This window comes from Lissotriton helveticus, chromosome 7, assembly GCF_964261635.1.
Source record: "Lissotriton helveticus chromosome 7, aLisHel1.1, whole genome shotgun sequence".
Taxonomy (NCBI): domain Eukaryota; kingdom Metazoa; phylum Chordata; class Amphibia; order Caudata; family Salamandridae; genus Lissotriton; species Lissotriton helveticus.
The window spans coordinates 416,898,967-416,921,746 of record NC_136068.1 but is presented as its reverse complement, the minus strand read 5'-3'; the positions used below and the strand labels follow the sequence as shown (position 1 = coordinate 416,921,746).

Here is a 22,780-nt window from a genome sequence, read left to right as displayed (position 1 = left end):
AGCTCTGCCACAAAACTGGACAAAGGGGAAGGGTTGTAACCGCCCCCTCCCCAGGTCCTCCCATAGGTGGGACCTTAGAGTTAACCATCCCCTAAACTTAGTATAAGTACAGGAACCCAGTCCCTAGGACTTTAGATTACCCTGGACGAAACTCTGCAACATATATCTTGGACCTTCAACATTCTATTTTGACTAGAAGACTGTTTTAAAAGCAATATTATACTTAACGGTGCATCAATAGAGCGGGTTCACAACTTTGTCTATCTAGGCGTGACCCTAGACTCCAAGCTTTCATGGCGCCCTCATATCAAGAAATCAGGAATTGTTCTAACGCAGAATTTGGCGCCCATATTGAAAAAACTCCATGCCTCTTACACTAAATATATTACTCCGTTATTGGAGGTATACAAATGGACGGCTCAAACTGCCGCTCTTTATGGGTCCGAATTGTGGGGCGGTGCGCAAATGACTACACTTGTCACAGGGAAAACAGGATCTTAAGGGCGCTGATCCCCTTGCCCCAAAACACCCCGATGATTCCATTTACATATGATTTAGCATTAAAACATATAGAGGACAGAGCACCATTGATGACCCTACTATACTGGATCAGGCTATGGGCTACTGAAGAACTCTTTACCTACAGAATGGCACTGAAAGAATTAGGTGCACTAGATACACATGTATCCTTCCCTTGGCTGGTCAATGTGCGGAGGTGGCTAACAGATCTAGGGCTCAGTGAGTTTTGGCTCCACCCAGAAAACTTGACCCTTAGTTAAAAAAAAGTACTTAAGAGGATCGTTTGGGACCATGTTGTTTTAAAAACTGCATCTAATAGCCGCGCTGGCCCTTTAACTAATGACTACCTGATGGTTAAATCCATCCCCTGCTTTGAGGTTTTCCTTGATCAAATAGAACCTCAATTAGCAAAAATATTGTATTTAAAATTAAGGTACGGAACCCTTTTAGTTAGATCTTTTACTGCCAGGTGGGGACCTATTTGCAACGAGAAGGAAGATAGTAAGTGCAAAATGTGCCAGCTGTCTACTAGAGAAAGCATAGCCCATATTCTTTTATTTTGTCCTACTTACATAAAAGCTAGACAGAAATGGATAGCACAGTTAGGAAGAAAGCTGGGTGTGAGAAGGTACATGGAAATGTTGCCTATCCTGAAAACTGATAATAATCAGCTTGTTGTGTTTGGTGTCTCGAGATTCCTATTAGCTGCCAATTATATTAGATTGAGGAATGGCCTGAAATTTTAACTAGGATCTTTGTCATAACACATTTGAAAACATTAAGATAGCACTTTTTTATCATATATTTAAAGGTTTATAGTATTTATATTTTTACAAAATATATTTTTAGCAATTTTTGTTTTAACTTGTGGAAAATATTGTAACGAATGTTACTGTATCTTTCGAATTGTATTCCTTGTGATTAGATGGCAACCGCACTTTAGATTGGAGTTTGTATATTTGTAAAAACGATTTCCCCTATGACCTAGTAATTTATAATTATGTATAATATTACATTGGTTTCTAAGAATGTGTTCTCTTATGAACTGCATGGATTGATATTTAAACCTGCTTTGTACTTATGTACTAATGTGATCTCGCAAAAATTGGCACTTTATAACTATTAATGTACTTTATGATGGATTTTCTTGAATATTTTATGTTCTGATTCTTTTATGGTTCCTTGAACCGAATAAAGATATTTTGACTGACTAGAAGACTGAAGAAATCTCCCTTGGGGTCAAGGAGTGACTCCCCTGTTCAAACAGGCACCAAAGAAGCATCTTGCCGGTCTATATTTTCGAGGCTCCCACCGGATCCCGAAGAAGCAACACAGGACAAGGACTTCCAGGCATCTCCAAGGCTGACACGAATCCCCGGCAAAGCTGAGACATGTAGCCATCATGAGAGACGTGGGACCAGAACTCCTTGACATCCAGCACATTTGCTAGTGCACTGACTTCCCGTGCTTCCCGAAGTTGTGCATTGGGCTACTTGTAGTCCGAGCCCTAAGCACCTTTTGCACTGAAGCTTGTGGGCCTACTCTCCATGAGTGTTCCGTGGACCCGCATCCTGCTTTTTGCTCGAGGCCCCATCGTGATCCCTGGTCTGTCAACTGGTGGGTCCCCATGAAGGAATCTCTTTTGTTTCCTGAGCTTTCCTAGTTGGTCCAGATGTGCCCTGACTCCCCTCCAAAGGGTGAGTCCCTCAGACCTTGCTGATCTGCACAGAAGCCAATCTTTCCATTCTGTGTGGGTTGCTGTTGCCAAGGCTTGCTTGGTCCGATCTGCATACCGACACTGCAGCAATCGACATCCAACGTGGGACAGCTCAAATCCAGCTCCTGGTTTTCGTCGACTCCTCCTGGTCCTCGTGTCTAAAGAGTCAAGCTTCACCTACATCACCTGAAATCACTAGACATCGGCTGGCATCTTCTTGTTGCCTCCCTGGTCACTAGCTAGTGATCCAGACTCTGTCCCCTCTGCTTTCAGGTTCTTCAGATCTTTGATCCACCCTTGGATCCATCCGGACACTTTTCCTCTGGTCGCCTGCAGCACTTATTCGCAGCTCTCCATAGGAAAAGACGACGAAACCCGACACGAAGAGACACCTATGAACCAGGCTTCCTTGGGTGAGGTAACACGAGTACTTCGGTGCTCCCGTGGGTCTTCACTCTCGAACTGTCCAGTACTGAAGGGGTTTATTCCTAGTCCACTCCTAAGAGTCCTTATTCTTTAAAAATCTAATTGCAACTTTCTCCATAGATGTCAATTGTGATTCACGGCTGTGTTTAGACACTGCATGCGTCCCCCGTTGGTTCTCCTGCGTTCTTACCGTGGGTGGTTCCATGAAGCCCTTCAGTTCTACAGGCCTTAGGCCTTGTCTCTATGTTCACAGCGGTACTTATACCACTTTCTTAGTACATGGTTTGTGAGGCCCCTAGGGCAAAACGTATACTGTGCTAAGTTCCTGTATTGTACTTCTACCTCTAGCCTCATAAAGAGGCTAGAGGGGTGTGTTTAGAATAAATACATATATTTTATATATATACCTGGTGTGGTTCTCCTTTCATTTGATCACTCATGAGATTATAGACCGGTAAAACAAGCTGCTTTACATTCCTTCAAGACTTAGCCTGAAGGCTGCTCTCCACAGCTACCACTAGGATATCTTTCTATAAAGGTTGTCTTTAAACCTACCATCAATAAGGGTTGTTTGGACTGGTGCAAGGTGCCCACTAGAGTAGTGGACAGCATATGCCAAGCCAACTTCTCACAGGAGCTTAATTGTCTGATTGAGATATAATAAGTAGACTACCTTAGGTAAGAATTTAGGACTGGTTCTAAGAACCACTCTGTCATTGTGGACCTGTTCCTGCAGTGTGAGGGCCTGTAGCTCTCTTATACACTTAGGAGACATGATGGCCACGAGGAAGGTAACCGTCCAAGGAATTACAAAAGGCATAAATGCATAGACTCAAAAAGGGGTCCCATAAGTCTGGAAAGTACAATATTGAGATTCCAGACTGGGGTTGGGAACCCACATGGTGGAATAATACATTTAAGACCCTCCATACAAGTTTTAACTATAAGGATTTTGTAGAGTGAATAGTGTTCCCTGTTCTATATATATAGAGTAATGGTGGTTAGGTGTAGTCTAATTGATGTGTAGTCCAACCCCCACTTTTAGTGCAGGAGGTAACAAATAATGTTTTATATCATTGGGGCAAGAAGGTTTATGTGGTTTGGAGTACAATAGTGGACAAAATGCTTACACTTAGCAACATAGCAGGAGCTGCAGTAGGCCCACTGGCTTCTCTGAGTATGTTGATCCACTCTTGAAGTAAACCAAGGTATCGAAACTCTAGGACCTCAGGAGCCAAATTACCAGGTTGAGCTGTTTGTGGACTGGGAGTCTGACTTTGCTGTGATTTTGTGTGAGAAGGTCCAGCCTGTTGGTGTGCTTCTAGTGAGGGGCACTGGACATTTTGAGAAGGAATGGGAACCATAGCTGTTTGGCCCAAGATGGAGCCACCAAGATGAGGGTGAGGAATGTTTGTTTGAGCTTCATGACCATGTTCGGTATTAGTGGGAGAGGCGGCAAAGTGTAGGCAAAAATCCCTGACCAGTTCATGTACAGAGCATTGCCAATGGGCAAGATGTGTGGAAATCTGGCAGTGAAGTCTGGGCATTTTGTGTTTTTTATGTGGCTAAGTGTCTATGTCTAGGGTTCCCAATCTATGGAAGAAAGGTAGAAGGACTTGTGGGTGGAGTTCTCATTCGTGGACTTGTTGCTCGGTCCTGCTGAGCAGATCTGCAAAGTTGCTGCCCCCTCCAGAAGATACTCTGCTAGGAGATTAACTTAGTGATGGATGGTCCAGCACCAGATTTGCTGTGCTAGGCCGACAGATGAGGGGAATGTGTGCCTCCTTGTTTCTGAAGATAGAATATGGCAGTCATGCTGTCTGTGCACACAAGGACTACCTTGCCTTGAATCTGTTGATTGTGAGACGAATGGCTAACAGTTCCAATTTGTTGAAGTGGAGACCCCGTTGATGTGGTGGTCACAGACCTTGAACTGTTATGTTGTTGAGGTGTGCTCCCCAGCCAACTTGAGATGCGTCCGTGATAATGATCACCAGTGGAACTGGGTTCCAACACTAGATTCTCCAACTGATCCTCCACTCCTGAAGGGGTAGCATATAAATACTGGCATGGAGCACTATGGCAATGCATGACGGCATCGTTCATAGCAGATGCATAACTGTGCAGACTAGAGGTGGGAGGAGTGGCTAAAAAAGAGGTACAACATGTTGGAATGCTTACACCCCTTGATAGCTGGGCAAAGCTTTACTTACAACTGAGATAAGGACTGACCCTAGGAAGGGATAGATTTGGAGTGGTTCCAACTGAGATATTGTGCTGTTCACTGTGAACCCTAGGCTGTGTTGGGGGGAGATTGCAGCCCGGTAGCAGGCTAAACATTGTTGTCTGCTTGCTCTTGATATCATCCAGTTGTCTAGGTAGGGAAAGATGTAAACTCCTCCATTCTTAAAGTGAATGGCTACCACCTGGTGAAGACTCTTGGTGCTGATATGACACTGGTTCTATGGCTCCTTTGAGTTAGAGCTCCTACACCTCCCCTTGCAGTAACATGATATGTTCTGGGCTAAGGGTGTGGTTGCAAGGTGGGATGTTTGGTGAGGTTGATATGAACTTTAGGCAGCAGTCTTGATCGATGATAGATTGGACCCATCGGACTCCAGTGAACTCCTACCAATGAGGAAGAAATATGTATAGTCTCCTCCACAACCGGTGTTGTGAAATCGGGAGAGATGTGGGGCAAAACAGTTCTTAGAAGAGGAGGCTTCTCCCTCTACCTCTACCTCGGTTTTTGGAACTATTTCCCCTAAAGCAGCTCCATTTGAAGCCTCAGCCACCATGCTGGCGAGAACCCTGCCACTGGTAGGACTGACTTGGTTCTGGGGTAGTGGCCTTGGACCCACCTCTGTTTTGTTGCTTCCAATAGGAACCTCTGCCAGAAGGGATCTGGAGAGCAGCCATCACTTTAGTGAGCTTTATATCCTTGATTTGGTCAAGCACCATGTCCACCTGAGGGCTGAACAGGTGGTCCCCATCAAACAGCAGGTTGACAAGGTGCTATTGCACCTCTGGCTTGAACACAGATACACAGAGACAGGAATGTCACTGGAGTATGATGGAGGTGTTCACTCATCTGGCTGCTGTATGAGCCAGCTCTAGGGCACATCTATTATTATCAATGGAGATGACTTAACCTACTCCGAGTTCTTTCCCCCTCACAAGATATTGTTCAAGGAGGTGCTGAAGTGACCCTTTTATCTCCTACCAATGAGCCATATCATAACGGAAGAGGAGGCCTACAGAACTGGTGATGCACCAATGTGTAGCCATACCCACTGCTGCTCTCTTCCCAGCAGCATCAACCTGCTTGCTCTCCTTGTCAGGAGGCGGAGGGTCACTCAAGGCCTGAACTGTTGCCCTTTTCATAGCAGCAGTGACAACTAGGGAGTTTGAGTTGACGTGGCCGCTGGTGCAGAGTAGGTGGAAGGGGGTGGGATTGTCCTTTTTTTCTAAATGAGGTGTAACTAGCCAGGATTTTATAGGGTCCTTGAAAATCTCAGGCATAGATTTGTATCATGCCCATGAGCATGGGAAGGCATTGTACAGAACGCTCTGCATTTGCGAGCATTTTCACCAAAAAAATCATCATCCTTGGAGGGTGATGTACAGGTCTACTTTATGGTAGGATCCACAATTTGAATAATGCTGTGGTACACTGTTGTGTCATCTGGTGGGGAGGCCTTGACTGGGACGTGTTCTAGATCTGGGTTGTGTCTGAGGGTCTATATCATAATCCTCCCAAGGATCTTCTGTGGGGGAGCAGGATAGACTGGGACATAGTCCCCAGCTGGGGAATGAGGGGCTAGGCCTACCCCTGCTGGACTATGACTCTGATGACTCAGAGGACAAGTAATTGGAGGTGATGGCTGGCAGAGGTGGTGGTGTAGTAGGTGAAAGTGAAGGTGGAGATGGAGGTTGGGTTGGAGGAGGAGGAAGAGCAGCAGCATTTTCCTTGGGTCTCTTGGGATGCAAGAGAGGCATAGGAGTCTCTGGTGGTGGGATTTCTTTGAAGGCAAGCCTGCACTTCTTTGGCAAAGTCTTCTCCGAGATAGAGATTTTGCCTGTGCAAGGGTGGATGATAATACTACTATGGCTTTCGTTCTGCTACTGCAGCAGTCTCTAGAAGATTGAGTTTAACTCAAATTCATGAGAGAGTGGCTTCAGAGCCGATGGTGGTTTCAGTCTCAACGATAGCTGCTTTGGCACAGATGGCATTTTCTGCTTCTAGGGATGAGCCAGCTATGAGGGTTCAGTGCCGATGAGTGCTCTCGAACTCGAGGTTGGAAGAGGGTCGAGGCCTCTAGAAGAGTCTGTCCTCAACTCAGAGGCCTTGCTTTGTGTTTACCAGCACTCTGAGGAGATGACACACCAAAGGGTAGCAGTGGTTTAGGCACAAGGCTGGATGCCCTTCCCCTGGCAGGGCAGTGCTTGGCTCTGATGTGCAATTGTTTTTGAATTTTGAGAAGGGCATGAGTATCAACAGTACTCATATGAAAAGTGGTCTTCTATAGAAAACCAGAGCTGGCCGAGGTGGATCGGGTATCCTCAAGTGCCCTTTCTTCAAAATGTCATCCTTCTCTGGCTCCGAGACTACCGGAGTAAATGATTTCTGGACTGGGGCAGCATGCTGGGAGATTGGGTGACTCACCTGAGTCCTCTAATTTGTCGCGAAGAGGGTCAGCCTCACTGAAGATGTCCGGCATTACAGAGGAGGTTTTCGGCATTCTGCTGTGGGCCCACCATGTGTCTGGTTACTGATGCAGAGTTTTTTGTGGTGCAGAAGATGGACAAAAGTCGCACCACCTCTTATGGTACTCTGGTGAGAGGCAAAGATTGTAAACGGTATCTCAAGAGCATCTTCATTCTCCATAAGTAGACTGGAGCACATGGTGGCCAGGAGGCCTTGAAGGCCGAGCGGCCAAGTTGCTCGCCGGCGATGTATTTCAAGGAATGGAACAGGCCCTGTGAGAAGGAAGGAGGAAGTCAGAGTATTCTCACAACAGGATGGAAAGCAACAAACTCCGAGGGCATGACGGGAACCGACAGTCTTGTTGAGACAAGGAGTGATGCGGTTTCATGACCGAACCAGCGGAGTAAAACAATCTGCAGTCGGTGCCCATGAGCATCTACAACCAGAGAAGGAGTCACTGAGACATCATGACTCAAAAGAATTCTTCAAAGAAAAACAACTTGCAAACATCTGAGCCCAACACTAAATGGCAGGAGTATGCAGAACATGTGTAATTACAGCCACACATACTACAAACAATGGAACTTGCTGAACGTGTCACACATGCATGGGGGGGCACTTGGAAGCATTGTACAATAAAATTGAATGCATGGGAAGCCGCAGAGACAAAACAAACAGATACAAGAAGCAAGAGGGTTTGGAAGAGACCTGAGTGCATGGAAAAACACTGCACATAGACCAGAAATCGACAGGAGTTACAAAGACTATCTTACACCATCCTCAGGGTCTGCAAGCCCATGGGACACTCATTGAAGGCAATCTTGGCTTTCTCAGGGAGGGCATACTGTAATATCCTTACGGTGTCCGCAGAAGTCTCTGCTAAACTCATCAGGTCTCCTGCTCTCACAGGGCTCTCTGGGCCCCAGCCAATCTCCCTCATCAATGGGAATCTTACAGAGTTTTCACAAGGAGGGGCAAGAAAGGGGTGGGAGATGAGTTTTGTAGGGATCTCAGTACAGCTACTGTGTTTCATACATGTCATAGACCTGACTCCTCCTGGGTAACCCCATTGGTGGACTCGAAACCCCAGTCTGATGATAGACAGAAGTCTGGCTTCCTCTCCTTGGCACCTGCAGAGAAGAAACAACAGACTTACAAATCAAGTTATAAATCAGCACCACTGTAGGGTACTTTCCATCTACTGTCAGGAATGAAAAAGTACCCACTACATGACCACACATTTCCTACACCCTATTGATCAATAAAGTACCCCAAATTGCTCCAAGTTGTGACTATCAGCCAGTCTTGGTTTATTAGCCAACAGCACCAAATGCCCAATTAGCGGCTATAAATCCTGATGACAATGTATCCGGAGTTAAAATGATAACAAGCACAGCTTACAAGTTTTTTACTCAGACATTTCATCAAAATGGGTAAAAAAGTGGCTTGCAAATGAGAAATTACATGTGTCAATTGATTTGGAGGAACTCATTCCTGATGTTATTGCAGGTATTCAGACAAAATATCGAGTCAGTAATATTGACTGACAAAATTATCAAGTAGGAAATATAGTAACACAGAAATATTGTGAGCAAGAATATTGTGGACAAGAATATGTATTTTAAGGCAAGTAATATCGATGTTGCAAATATTGTTGTTAATGATATCGGTTTTTGATTATTTGTGTGTATTTTAATATTTACGTGTTTTAAAATATTTGTTTGAATAGTGTAAGTTTTTTAATATGGTTTGCAAATTATATAGTTTTTTGTTAATATAGTACCGTAGCAGGTTGTGGGGTTTATAGGGAATTGGGGTGGGAAGTAAATTAATTACAAATAATTAATAACTGTTTATAATAATATTAATGTTCATTGTATAATTAATAATTTTGTAGCTACGTTTTAGGTGTGCATATAGTATGGGTATAGGGTGGCAAGTAAATTAATTATAATTAATTAATAAATATTTTTGAATGTACTCCAAATTTTTAATTGATAATTATTTATGTTAATTGTATCATTAATATTTTTTGCTTTTAAGTTTTAGGTGTGGGTTGTAGGTTTTGTAGGGGGATAGAGTGGGGTGTAAATTAATTATAATTAATTTATGAATAATTTGTAGTTATTATTTTTTAAATGATTATTTCTGTGACTAGAATATATATATTTTTAAGTTTGAGGTTTGGGTTCTGTGTTTTGTAGAGGCATAGGGTGGAAAATTGATTATAATTAATAATAAATAATGTGTTATTATTTATAATTATTGTAATTGATAACTATTTATGTTAATTGTATACATTCTTTTTTTTAATCTAAATTTAACGTGCAGGTTTTAGGTTTTAATGGTTATAGGGTGGATCCTCTCCCTCACCAAAGATCCTGGCACCTCCAAGACCAACCTCCACGACCGAATGACAGCCGTTGCAGAATTGATGAAGAACAGCCATCTGAAACTGAACTCAGACAAGATGGAGGTCCTCATCCTTGGCTCCACCCCCTCAGCCTGGGATGATTCCTGGTGGCCTACTGCCCTGGGTGCAGCCCCTACACCCACCGACCACGCACGCAATCTGGGTTTCATCCTCGACTCAACTCTCTCCATGACCAAGCAAGTCAACGCCATCTCATCTTCATGCTTTAACACCCTTCGCATTCTCCAAAAGATTTCCAGGTGTATCCCCACAGACACGAGAAGAATGGTCAGGCCCTCGTCAGCAGCAGGTTGGACTATGGAAACGCCCTCTACGCGGGAGACCCGGCCCACCTACTGAAACGACTGCAACGCATACATAAGGCCTCGGCACGCCTGATCCTCGACATCCCTCGACACAGCCACATCACCCCCACCTAAAAGACCTGCACTGGCTTCCCGTCAACAAGAGGATTATCTTCAAACTCCTCACCCATGCACACAAGGCACTCCACAACACTGGACCAGCATACCTCAACAGATGACTCACCTTCTACACCCCGAATCGCCAGCTGTACTCCGCCGACCTCGCCCTCGCCACTGTCCCCCACATCCAAACAACGACCACCAGCGGCAGATCGTTTTCCTACCTCGCCACCAAGTTCTGGAACGCCCTCCCCACCCTCCTACAGCAGACCGAAGACCTTCAGACCTTCAGGAGGCTGCTCAAGACCTGGCTGTTCGAGCAGTAGCAGCTCCCCCCAGCGCCTTGAGACCCTCACAGTGAGTAGTGCGCTTTATTAATGCCTTGATTGATTGATTGATTGAAGGTAAATAATTATGATTATTAAAAAAATATTTATACTTATTTAATTGATAATAATTATGTAAATTGTGTAATATATACTTTTGTTTAGGGTTATTTTGCGATTTTCGTATGGAAAGGATATGCAGGAAATAATAATAATTAATAAATATTGTTTTAAATAATTGGTTAAATGGTAAATAATTATGTAAATATGTAATTAAAATATTGTGTAGGTCATATGTGTGAGTTGTATTTGTAGGGGTAAATGGTGGGAAGCTAATTAAGTATAATTAATTTGTTAGTAAAAGTCATTCTTTAATTGATTATTAATTATGTAAATTCCTTAATACATTTTGTTTACATTTATATGTTAGGTGTGGATCATTTGTTTTGTACAGATAAAGGGTAGAACGGTAATTGAATGTAATTGTTTTATTAGTAATTAATAAGCAGTATTATTTTAATAGGTAAATGATTATATAAAATATATAAATATTGTACATTTAAATACACATTTTGGATGTGTGGCGTGTGGCTTGTAGCGATATAGGGTAGTAAGGTAAGTCAGTAATAACAAAATTAAAAAGAGTACTTTTTATTGTAATTTATTATTGTATGTGTTAATTGTGTTAGGCTTTTTATTTGTAAATAATATTGTATTTATTGGTTGTTTTTATCTTGATAATGGATTTTGGTATTTTGATAAAAATAATATTTGTATTAATTTATAATATGACTGGAGTGGGGATACTAAATTTTACCCCTCCACAATTCAACACTTTCTCTACTGTTTACTGACTGGAGTGGGAAAAGTCAATTTTGCCCCTCCACAATCCAAAACTTTCCCTACTGCTGCACTGACTGGAGTGGTAATAGTAAATGTTACCCCCTACAATCCAACACTTTTCCTACTGTTGTACTGACTGGATTGGGAATAGTAAATGTTTCCCCTCCGTAATCCAGCACTTTCCCTACTGTTGCACTGACTGGGGTGAGGATAGTGCATCCCCCCCTATTTAACACTTTCCCTACTGTTGAACTCATTGGAGTGGGAATAGCAAATTTCACACCTCCAACAGCCAACACTGTACCTACTGTTGCATTGACTGTAGTGGAATTTGTAAATTTAACACCTCCTGAGTTTGAAACTTTGTCTACTATTCATAGGTTGTAGCGGGTATAGTATATGTATTCATTTTAAAAATGTGTAGTTTTCTTTAAATTGTTTAAAGGTATATTAATAAGTTGTTGGTTATTAAATAATAATAATTATATTCATTAATGTTTTTATTATTTCATTCAGTTTTAGTAAATTCAAAATTTTTATTTTGTTAGAATTTTTTATTTGCAATCAAAATGGTTTATTTTTAAATATTTTATGTTATTGGATATTTGTATTTATTGTTATTTTTTAAGTTATTACATTAAAAATGTATTAACAAATAATATAAATTCAAAATATTAATTTTGCTACATTTTTACATTAGATATATGTAAATAAAGATATGTATAGTAATATATATGTTTGTTTACTTTCTTTAAATAATGATAATTGCTGTTTTTTTCCAAACAATTATTACACCTATTTTATTTTCATTATATTAGAATTAATATTTCATTCAATTAATTTGTATTGATTAAATTTATATATATTTATAAATCGATATTTTAGACAACCATATTAGTAAAAACAATTTTTTTCTCTCTATTTTTGTCATTTTAATTATGAGTATAGGGAGTCAATATTTCTAAATTTGATATTTTTGAGTCAATATTTTTGATATGTAGATGTTTTTTGACTCGATGTTTTGTCAGTGAACCGTTATTGCACATTTCAAAGAGGCACAGTCATAAAGAACCAGTATTCCCAATTTCTAGGTGCTCTGATACATGCAGGTTCTGTTCTTTAGAGTTCAGGAATTTGAATGCAGTTTACTGCATATTTTGGAATGGGTCTAAGTTTATCTGCACTTGAGGGTCAACAGTTACAGTCTCATAATAAAAACAAGCCCCAACATACTTTATGCTGTTGACCTAAAGCTGAAGGATACACTCTTGTTAAAATTCTCTTACTTTAATTCTTTCTGTGGGGGTTCTCCTTTACCCTGCCTTTTTCTTCCGTTCACTTTTTTGCACTTTCTCTCTCATTAAGTCTCTTTTCAGTTTAATCTTTCTTGTGTCTAACTTTTCCTTCACCCATACATTACCTAGTTCATTCATGTTCTTAATCTCTCTTTTTTCTAATAGTTTATTCTTCTCTCCTTCAGTCCTTCACACGGCCAGACTGGGAACTGAAACCTGCTGTGGCAATCAGCTCGACTGGACCCCAAGGGGTGGGGGGAGGGTGGAGCGAGTGGGAAGCACCACTCCTGCTGTCACTTTTGTTACAGGTGGCTATAAAGCAGCACTGCTGCAAAACCGGCCACCTGTAACAAAACTGTCCGCCAGGGGTAAAAAATCAGCCCCACCCTTCTGACCTACCGGGGAAACTCCTGGTGCCTGCTATGACCAGTCTGGCCTTGTCCTTCTCTCACTCATTTTCTTTTGCTTTCTCTCGCCCTCCCACTCTTACCCTAGTCACCTCCTACCCTCACTGCTTGCTTCTGCCTCATATCGTTTTACCTCCCCCAATGTCTTACTACCCTTGTAAGTGGTGCCCCCTATTAGGACATGAGGTTGTATCTCTGCTAGTTATTCTCAGTCATTATTCTGAGGGCCTGGAGCTGTGTAGCATGAGGATTAAGTTGCAGATTTGACAAATAGTAAAGTTATAAAACTATGCACATGCAATAGATCAAGCAGTCCATGACATATACAATTTATGTTTTTTAGGGGACGTGTGTACTTAGTGTTAGTTACAGAGCTGGGACTGAACCCTCAGGCATGATTAGTGTACATTGTATACATTTGGAAGCTGCATGCTATTAGGTAAGGAGCACTGCAGTATGAGTTTGCAAAATTTGTTTAACTTTGCTTCTTTGATATGAAATTGAGATTGTGCTTGACACTTGTCGCAGAATGTTATGCATAACCAATAATTGTATTCTCCTTGGTATGGGTATGATGGAAAAAAGTGATGAAAAAGGCTCAATACATCTTGGGAAATTTGAGGTGATATGAATTTGCATCACCAGATATTTTTACTTCCAATAAAATGACTCAACGCAGATGTGGAGCTGATGCACAGAGTAAATGTGCCACTGGTGTTCCAAAGGTGCACCAATGCTACTGCTATCCTGCATCGCTCTCATCCCTGACTGCTACTTACTGCACTGCTGCTACACAACACACTGAGGAATCATTCACATGCACCTCCTGAAAGTTTTCATTCACTCTCCCACACCCTCCACACCCTCCACCCACCACTCCCACATGACAGCACCCAGCACCTCACTGCTCACACTCACACAAACCAGCTCCTTATTCACACTTACTGAGACCAAAAGAACCTCCCATGCAACATGCCACACTCGCATGAATGCTCCTCAAAACCCACTCGCTCACCAAACATGCCATGGAGATAGGGAACCTTCTGCACAACCAGACTCCGGATCTGCTAATCCACATGGAAACCTAGCTAAACCCAACCTCTGCTCCGGACATTGCTACAACCATCTCCACCGGCTACAAGACAGCCAGGCAAGACCATCAGCATACAACCAGAGGTGGATTCACCATCATATTCAAAGATGCCATCAGCTGCACCACCAACATGGACACCCCCACCAGCTACATAGAACACCATAAACCTCAAGATACATATCACAGCCACTTTTCACTAGGCAGAACCCTTGAATACAGACCACAAGGAACATGTAACAATTTTGCCATTTGGCATTACAGATATTTCACCTCTCATCATCAACACCAGCACCTTCATCCTCACCCAAACTCTGTGGCCCTTTTAAATAACATCGGAGAGCTCAGCCTCACCAAGCGCAGCACTGAAGCCATCCACACTGCCGGACACCTATTGGACCATATTTTCTCTTCAATCGGCAACACCACAGTCAATAAACCAGCAACTTCATCAACAAAATCACCTCCACAAATGGGAACTATGACCCTCAGATGAGACCCTTCAGCAGCGCAACACAACTTTCCATCATGAACAAAAAACAAACCCTGACCTTGTGGCCGTACATCACAGCCATCAAAACCATCACTGCCATGAAGAACATCCACTCTGGGGCATCATAAGACCCTTGACCCCACCACACCTACACCAAATGACTCCTACCAATTAGTGTAGTACTAAAACCCATCCTCAAAGCCTTTATTGACTCTGCCATGTTCCCAGACAATTGGAAACACGTCACTGTCATGCCCCTGCTCAAGAAACCAATGGCTGACCCAGCCACGCTCTCCAAATACAGAACCATCTCCCTCTTATCTTATCAGTCAAGGTCTTAGAGAAACTAATCAACAAAAGTCTCACTGACCACACCAAACTCTCCGGATTCAGGCCCAACCACAGTACAGAAACAGCACAAATTACTTCCACAGATAACAATGCACAACCTTTGAGGAGACAAAGCAGCCCTCAGTCTTCTGGACCTCTCTGCACCATTCGGCCTGGGCTAATACCCCATCCTTATCAGGTGACTACATGAGATTGGCATTCAAGGAAGCGCTGTCTGCTGGAGCTGTCAGCCTGCCACCTTACTCCTTGAAAGCCTCACCCTTTTCAAAGCATACACGAGTCCTCTGGCCAAAGTCATTCACGTACACAATATCAATATTCTCTCCTACACTGATGACATGAAACTCATACTCTCCCTCTCAAACAAGACTTCCAACACAAGAAACAAGCCCACTGCCTGCATGACCGAAGTTGCTACCTTGATGAAAACCAGCTGTCCTAAGCTCAAAATCGACAAGACAGAGGTAGTGATCTTTAGCAGGCATACCTCGCCATCGGACTCCAACTGGTGGCTGGCCGGACTCGGACTCCTACCCAGCCAGGAACCTCAGTATCTTCATTGACGAAAACTGGACATGAGTGCATAAGTCAACACTTTCATTGCATCATGCTTGCACACTCTGAAGAATCTGAGGAATATCTTCTAATGGCTCCCAAGCAATACCAGAATAACAGTCACTCAAGCCCTTGGTCACAGGCAAGTTGGAGTACAGGAGCACCCTCTACAGCAGGATCACCAAGCAACTCACCAGAACACTACAAACCATCTAGAACTCCGAAGCCAGACTCATCCCCAACCTCATACATATAACGAACATCACGCCACACCTGAGGGATCTACACCGGATCCCGATACACAAAGGCACTAATTTCACACTCCTCATAGACACATTCAGGGCATGACACAATATTGGCCCCGTCGATCTGTACAGTTGCATCCCCTTGCACCAAACTACCCAGAGCTCTCACTTGCACATACCTCATGCTTACACACAACAGGAACAGGAGCATGGGCTTACATCACTCATAAAACATGGAACAACCTCCCACTACACATCAGATTCTCCTTTTCTATTCTTGAGTTCCACAGTAAGCTGAAGACCTGGCCTTTCAATTTACCAGCCTACCCTCAGCAAGGCTAAGCACACACACCTGCTTAGCACCGGGATACCCTAGAGGGCTATAGAGTGCTTTACAAATATGCATAACATAACATAAATAGGTTGACTTAGACAAATATAGGAGTACTGTGGTAAAACAATGACTGTTCATTGCAATGCATGGCTTTTTGGGACAATTTAGTGTCAACATTGTGCTGTACGATGCAACCATTGGAAGATGAACCTCCAGGAGAAGGTTGGGCCTCCTCTTCCAGTGCCATGCGCAGTAGGCATTTAGTCTCCCACCAGTACCAAAGTTTAGCAGTCAGACCTGCATCTGTCCTGCCTCACTTTACCCTTTTTTCTAGCCAGTCTCTCCAACTTCCACTTTCCCTACCATTCTCACCTGCATGTTTGTGTAGGAGCCTGTACAAAGACACACAGGCGCACACACAAACACACTCTCTCGGTCCCTTCCATTTCCCACATAATCCTTCCTCCCGCCCTCTTTCTGTCACTCCTATATTCTTTCCCCATCTCTCACAACCTGTTTCTCGCTCTCTCTCTGTCCAGTATCTTCTTATATGGGTAGGTAGTCCCTGTCCTGGGTTCTACCGGATGCTGGACGTAAGCAGAGAGACACAGGTGTGGTGCTGCTCACAATTATCTGGTTTGAGTGTGGAGACAGCAACTCCTACAGTAGGCAGCATGCAGCAGCAGGCCCTAGGCTGGATTTTCTGATGCTGGTGCAAGGAGCCAAACCTTATTTGATATATGCCAAGCAAAGAGCTGAAGGGGCTGGTGGAGAGAGTAGATAGCATCCTGATTTATATTTCATACTCTTCTTTGGCATGGAAAAGTAGCACTACATACAACTGCCTAAAAAGAGAAATGCTATACTGACAACCAGACTAACAGCCTCATTTAAACCACTTCTCCCAGCCCTCTATACAAGGCAGTCAACTATGCAATATTTGATTGTCCATGTCTATTCCACACCCCATTTGTCTGTAGAGCAAATAGTATCCGTACACTCCAACTCCACTTTCAACAACTCTGTTAACTTCCCTTTACATTTCCAGTCCCTTTCTCTAAGCTCTGTAAAAAGAGAGACAATTGTTCCAATATCACTTTTCCACATTCCATTCTTCATCATTTCTGCTTTTGCTTCCACTCCTCCGAGTCTCCGCTGCTGAGCTCATTTTTAAAGGGTTTCTAGACCACCTCTCTTGGCTTGGCCACATCCTGTTTTCTGACCTCAGTTTATTAAGCCTAAGCCCACCTGCAAAGATGGAGAGGAAATACCACATATCTCCTCACCCCTGTAAACTTGCAAGTCTCATCTGGTAGGTGACTGATACAGTCTAGGCTTACCAGCATTTCTGACGTACACATCAAGTATGTTTTAATCCTACTTTCCTGGAAAGTGATTGACTCTGCCTCAGAAAGGACCTTTGAGCTGTGCAAGCCTAATATGTGATTGATTCAATCCTAGCTTTTCAGATGCAGCTGTAGGAAGGTGATTGTCAGTCTTTCCAAGTCCCACCAGTCCTTTCAGAGTCCAGCAGTGACATATTGCAGACTGCTTCCACACACTAGTGGCCGCTGACTCCAAATCTGGTCTTTTTAAGGCACTGGCCTAAACTATGAGTCAATCCTCACTAAGTCTATGGAGCATTCACAGGTACATACATCACTTGTATCTAACTACTTGTGTATCACAGTACTAGTCCTTTAGAAACCTTCCACCCTACCTTGAGACTGTCATACTTACGAACAACATTGAGGGGTTGGGAGCGGCGTTCTGCATTCACTCGCCCACCATCATCAAAGAACCGGCAGCAGAACTGGACCTCATGATCCTGGAGGGATGGAACAAAGGTTAAAAACGTCATCAGGAGGTTTTCTGAACGGTTCTCTGTGATCTGATAAGATGGAGTAGAGGGATCTTGGGCAGGAACAAGACCACCAAAAGGATATCTCTGGATTGGCATCCGCTTGTCTCCAAACATCTTCTCCCAAATCATCTCAGTTTTTTGGGGAAAGGCCCCTTTCAGGGAGCAGGACAGGATCAGCAGCTCACCAGCAACGCACTCTTTGGGCACATCCAGACCCGACACATAGTAATATGTTTTATTATCTAAGATAAAAATGAAAAGAAACAGTAGAGAAGTGAATTCTTCCGTAAGGACGTTATTTCTGTTTTCAGGAGTATTCCCTAAAAGCAGCTTTTCACAGTCCCTGACTATCCATCCGCATGGCACAACGGATTCCTAAACTAAAGAAATCATTAGTTAAGAACATCTCTCCACACCTGGAGTGTACCCATCACTAATTAAATATTTCTGTGGCAACAGCCCTTCAACACTCTCCACAGCTGAACCCCAAATACGTCTTTTCTGTCATAAGAATATTCCTGACCGCAACTTTTCTTGATAGCCCCAGCATTACCATATTAGAAATAATTGTTGTAAAAAAGAACATTACACTCATAAGAACATTTCACTATACCCTCTTGCGGACCTGTCTTGTAGAAATAACCCATGTTTACAACAAATTCCCTTTGACTACAGCTGTGGTGTGTCACTTCCTTAGAAGTAATTACTCTAATGCTACTGTGCCTATAAAACAACCTAACTATTGAGGTGTGGGAGAGGAACTGCCTCTTTTCAGCCCTTGCTTAATATTGATATTTCAAACATTTTCAAAACACACAGAAATTATCGTTGATGATGTAACATGGGTGATGTCCTCAGTGCTTTAGTCCCAAGGCTTTCTATTCCTCCCTCTCTCTTCCTACCCTCAAGGTGAAGTAACTATTTTAGGAGCCTTTAATGCAGGGATGTATACTCCTCAAGCTGAACTTTAGGAAAAGCGATCATGTGGCACCGGGTTTTGTGCATATTTCTCAAGGAGGGACTTAGACGTTGTACAAAAAAACTAATTGCCACCATATGTATTCCTGATATATTTTTCTGTTTTATTATTATAACAATGTTGTATTCAAATATTTTTTCTTCTTTTTTTCTTTTTTCACACATAGAAAAAGTGACTGTTCGTACAGGTATGATTATGAAAGCCAATGGTACAAACAAAATACAAAAATTATATACAACAATTCATCAAATACAGAACCAAAATCCCATTCAACGCATTTCGGCGTATGCCTTCCTCAGGAATTCTGTATGTCTTTCGCAATAGCATTTACTGAAATGGAGTCCGGATGGACTGACTTTGCTATATGGATATTTGTCAAATTTATGGTTCCCGCAGTCTCTCATGTGTAGAGCTCCCAGAGGACGAGTACATGGTGAGGATTTTTACGAGACTTCTCTTTATGTCCTTCCAGTTGAAGATTAAATGAATTACGAAAAGGTACTGTGGAGAATGTTCTATGTCCGCTGGTACCAAAAAAGGACACTGTGTTTAGTTAATGTCGCGTCATGATTTGTGCAAGAAGTTCTTCTAAGTCTCTATGTTTTCAAACATTCTCCGTGTACTGGTATATCTTCTTGTATCGTGGTCTAGAGCATATACGGGCGTCTTCCAACTGGTCACTAATATGACCAGTTGAAAGACGCCCCGTGGTGATAAAGCTCTGACATTCTATGGGATAGTGTGCCCATGTAACAAACTTTATATTGGCAAAACAAATCAAGAGATCAGACAACGTATCTCTCAACATAAATCACGGATTCGCAAAAACTTCCTTACCGCACCGCTAGTTCAACACTGGAAAGATTGTGAACATAGTGAAACTGATTTGAAGTGGACAGTAATATCCAAAATTGAACCAGACCTCAGAGGTGGTGACATTGAAGAAAGACTGTCCAAACGTGAAGCATTACTGATTTTGAAATATAATACTGCTACCAATGGACTCAACGAAATGTCAGAGCTTTATCACCTGTGATGTGACATTAAAAGGATCTAACAGAAGATAATATGGGGATACACTATAAGTGGATAGTCTTTTGACATAAGTATTAATTTTGCCAACCGTTTACCCCTCGGTAAATTGTGGCGATTTACAAACCGATTCATGTAAGCATTATGCCGTTTTTCATGATGTCTCATTAACATAAGCATTAATCGTGCCAATTGTTTGCCCCTCGGTAAATTGTGGCGATTTACAAACCGATCCGTTTTTCATGAAATCGTTTTGGTTTCAGCAGGCTAATTTCCATTATTTCAACCCGCTTTTGTGCCTTAAAATTATTTGTTCAAAGCCTTGCCACCAAGGTAAATCATATCAATATTTAGGTTCTGTCCAATCGGGAATACCAAATTATGGACTACAACTCCCAGCATGCCATCTTGATCTCGCGCTTCTTTAAAACACGCTAGATCCAAAAAGACCCTTGCAACGAGAGCCATACAACACCAACGTGTTTAGAGTGACTCTGCTTCATGAGGAAGGTAAGCTAAAAGACTCAGCCTGTCTCCATTTTTTAACACCATTAGTCACCCTAGACACGGTCTCCACAGCGTCAAACCTAAAAATAATTACCGAGTCATTTTACAACAACGCTATTTGGTATAACGGTTCGAGCAAGCAGCTTTTTAACAACAGCATTTTTCCGAGGCCCTCCGACCCCGCCCAGAACACTTTATAGATGGTTTCTGTCTTCGCTTTGGTTTTTCAAGCGCGCATCAATGTGAGTCGTCGACCCATTCGAAATAAATCTTGATTCCTAAAGGACATTATATATATTTTTTCTGATTTCTTCACCTCGTGCAGACTACAAATGAAAAAATAAGGGGCAACAGTGTTGGAATTATTTTTTCCCCCTACTAATAAACGGAACCTGGAAATTTTGACACTTTATTAAAAGACTCTCACCTTTCAATCAAACAGTGAGTACTCAAGGACGTTCTTTTTTATTTTTATTTTTAGACCACAGCTTTTGTAACGTTTTTTGAGTAATCTGATTGTCCCCATTTCTATCTCTGATATAATCCACAGATTCCACGCAGACAACTAAAGCACAACAGGTACTCTTTGAGTGTTGTACTGGACTGAGCATTAAGTTTGAAGGTCGCTAAGTGTATTTTTGTTGTAAGAATATGTTTGTTTTCCATTTTCAGATTTATTTTCTACTGAGGTCCTGAGGATAATCCCCACATTCTGGGGATTTGAAACCCGTCGACCATATGTGTGTTTTTGTCTAATGGCCAATCATAGCGCTATGGATTTTGCAAATGATGTAATTGTGATGGCTGTTCTGAAAGTTACTCGTATTTGATTGATTATGTATTAGTTGCCCCCACCTGATCAAAAAGAATTAAAATAATCAGGATAGGGACACGTTCACACACACATTTAGTTTCCTCCAAATCTTTTCTAATTCTTTCCTACTTTTTCATTCCCTTTTTTGATTTCTTTCTTTTTTACTTTACAGTTCAGGTTGTATGAGATATGGATTGAGAGTGAATGAATTTATTTCGAATGTTTAAGTCTTCTTTATGATCTTATTTTTTCCTGATTTTCTAATTATTCTCCTTCCCTGTTGTATATAAAAGCGCATATAAATAGGAGCTCCCCTTGTATATAAATCCAATTAGTTGTCACACAATTTAGTGTTAAATATTAATAACTTTGTATAAAGTTAAAAATTTGAATAATAAAAATAGATTTGAAGGATCATTTCAGACTGAATGACTAGTCTTTGCAGGACAGTATTTTGTTTATTGTCTTTTGCTAAATATTTGTATTGATCGAGCAGTACTGGCAGTTGTTTTGTTTATTATTATTGAGGCGTAGCCTTATTGCGCTTAAGCCAAACTCTTCTTGTTGGTTAGTTAGTGTCAGTCATTTAGGCATATGAAAGTGATGGGTCCTTGAATGACGATGTCTGTTGATGTGAATGTTGTAATGGGCCTGTGGCTGGTGATGTGAATGGTCTTGTGTATGTCACGTATGAAAGGTATGTGAATGGCCTGTAGAGAGGTTGGTGTCTTGCCGTGGCTTTACAGCTCTCGAGCATTTCCTTTTTGTGAAATCTCTTATTCATAAAATGTTACACTCTGAACGTTTATCCTCATGCCAAATCCAACCAGTATGAGTGTGTACTTGAGGAATAGTTCATTTTGAAGTAATATTTGTCTTTTCTGTCTTTCTCTGCCAGAGTGTACATTGATTGTCACTACATTATCTGTTGATGTGAGTATTGTAATGTGCTGGGCCCGCAGCTGGTGGTGTGAACATGTGTGTCAAGTATGAGAAAGGTGTGAGAATGGCCTGTAAAGAGGTTGGTGCCTTGACGTGGCTTTACAGTTCACAAGGTGTGAGTCATTGTTTCGGGTGTTTAACATTTTAGTTATTAACAGTGCATTTTCTTTTTGTGAAATCTCTTGTTAATAAATCTATGTTTTAAACCTTTCACTCACCCTCGTGCGAAATATAACCAGTATGAGTGTATACTGGAGGAACAGAGGAATTGGCAGTAATATGTGTCTTGTCTGTCTGTTCTGTGCCAAGATGTAATTTGTCTCTAGCGAAAATCTAGCAACTTTAAATATTTTTGTAAACTAAAAAAAAGAGGAGTACTGGGTGGTGTGCCTCTCATTGATCCAAACAACTTTGTTTACTCACAATGCCATGCAAACCTCAAAATATGACTATAGTCTCATATTTTGCTTGCATTACTGCATCATAACATTCTGG

At 42.0% G+C, this 22,780-nt stretch overlaps 1 protein-coding gene across 1 annotated transcript in view; it reads right to left on the bottom strand.

Annotated features, from left to right (window-relative positions):
- Positions 1-7,676: 7,676 nt before the first annotated feature.
- Positions 7,677-22,780, bottom strand: part of LOC144769107 (uncharacterized) — a 430,861-nt gene continuing 415,757 nt past the window's right edge. The window contains exons 6-7 of the mRNA XM_078653110.1: positions 17,888-18,253; positions 7,677-8,500 (exon numbers count right to left, since the gene is read on the bottom strand). Coding sequence (XP_078509236.1) covers positions 8,409-8,500; positions 17,888-18,253 — 458 coding nt within the window. The 3' untranslated portion in view covers positions 7,677-8,408. The remainder of the gene's footprint in view (positions 8,501-17,887; positions 18,254-22,780) is intronic.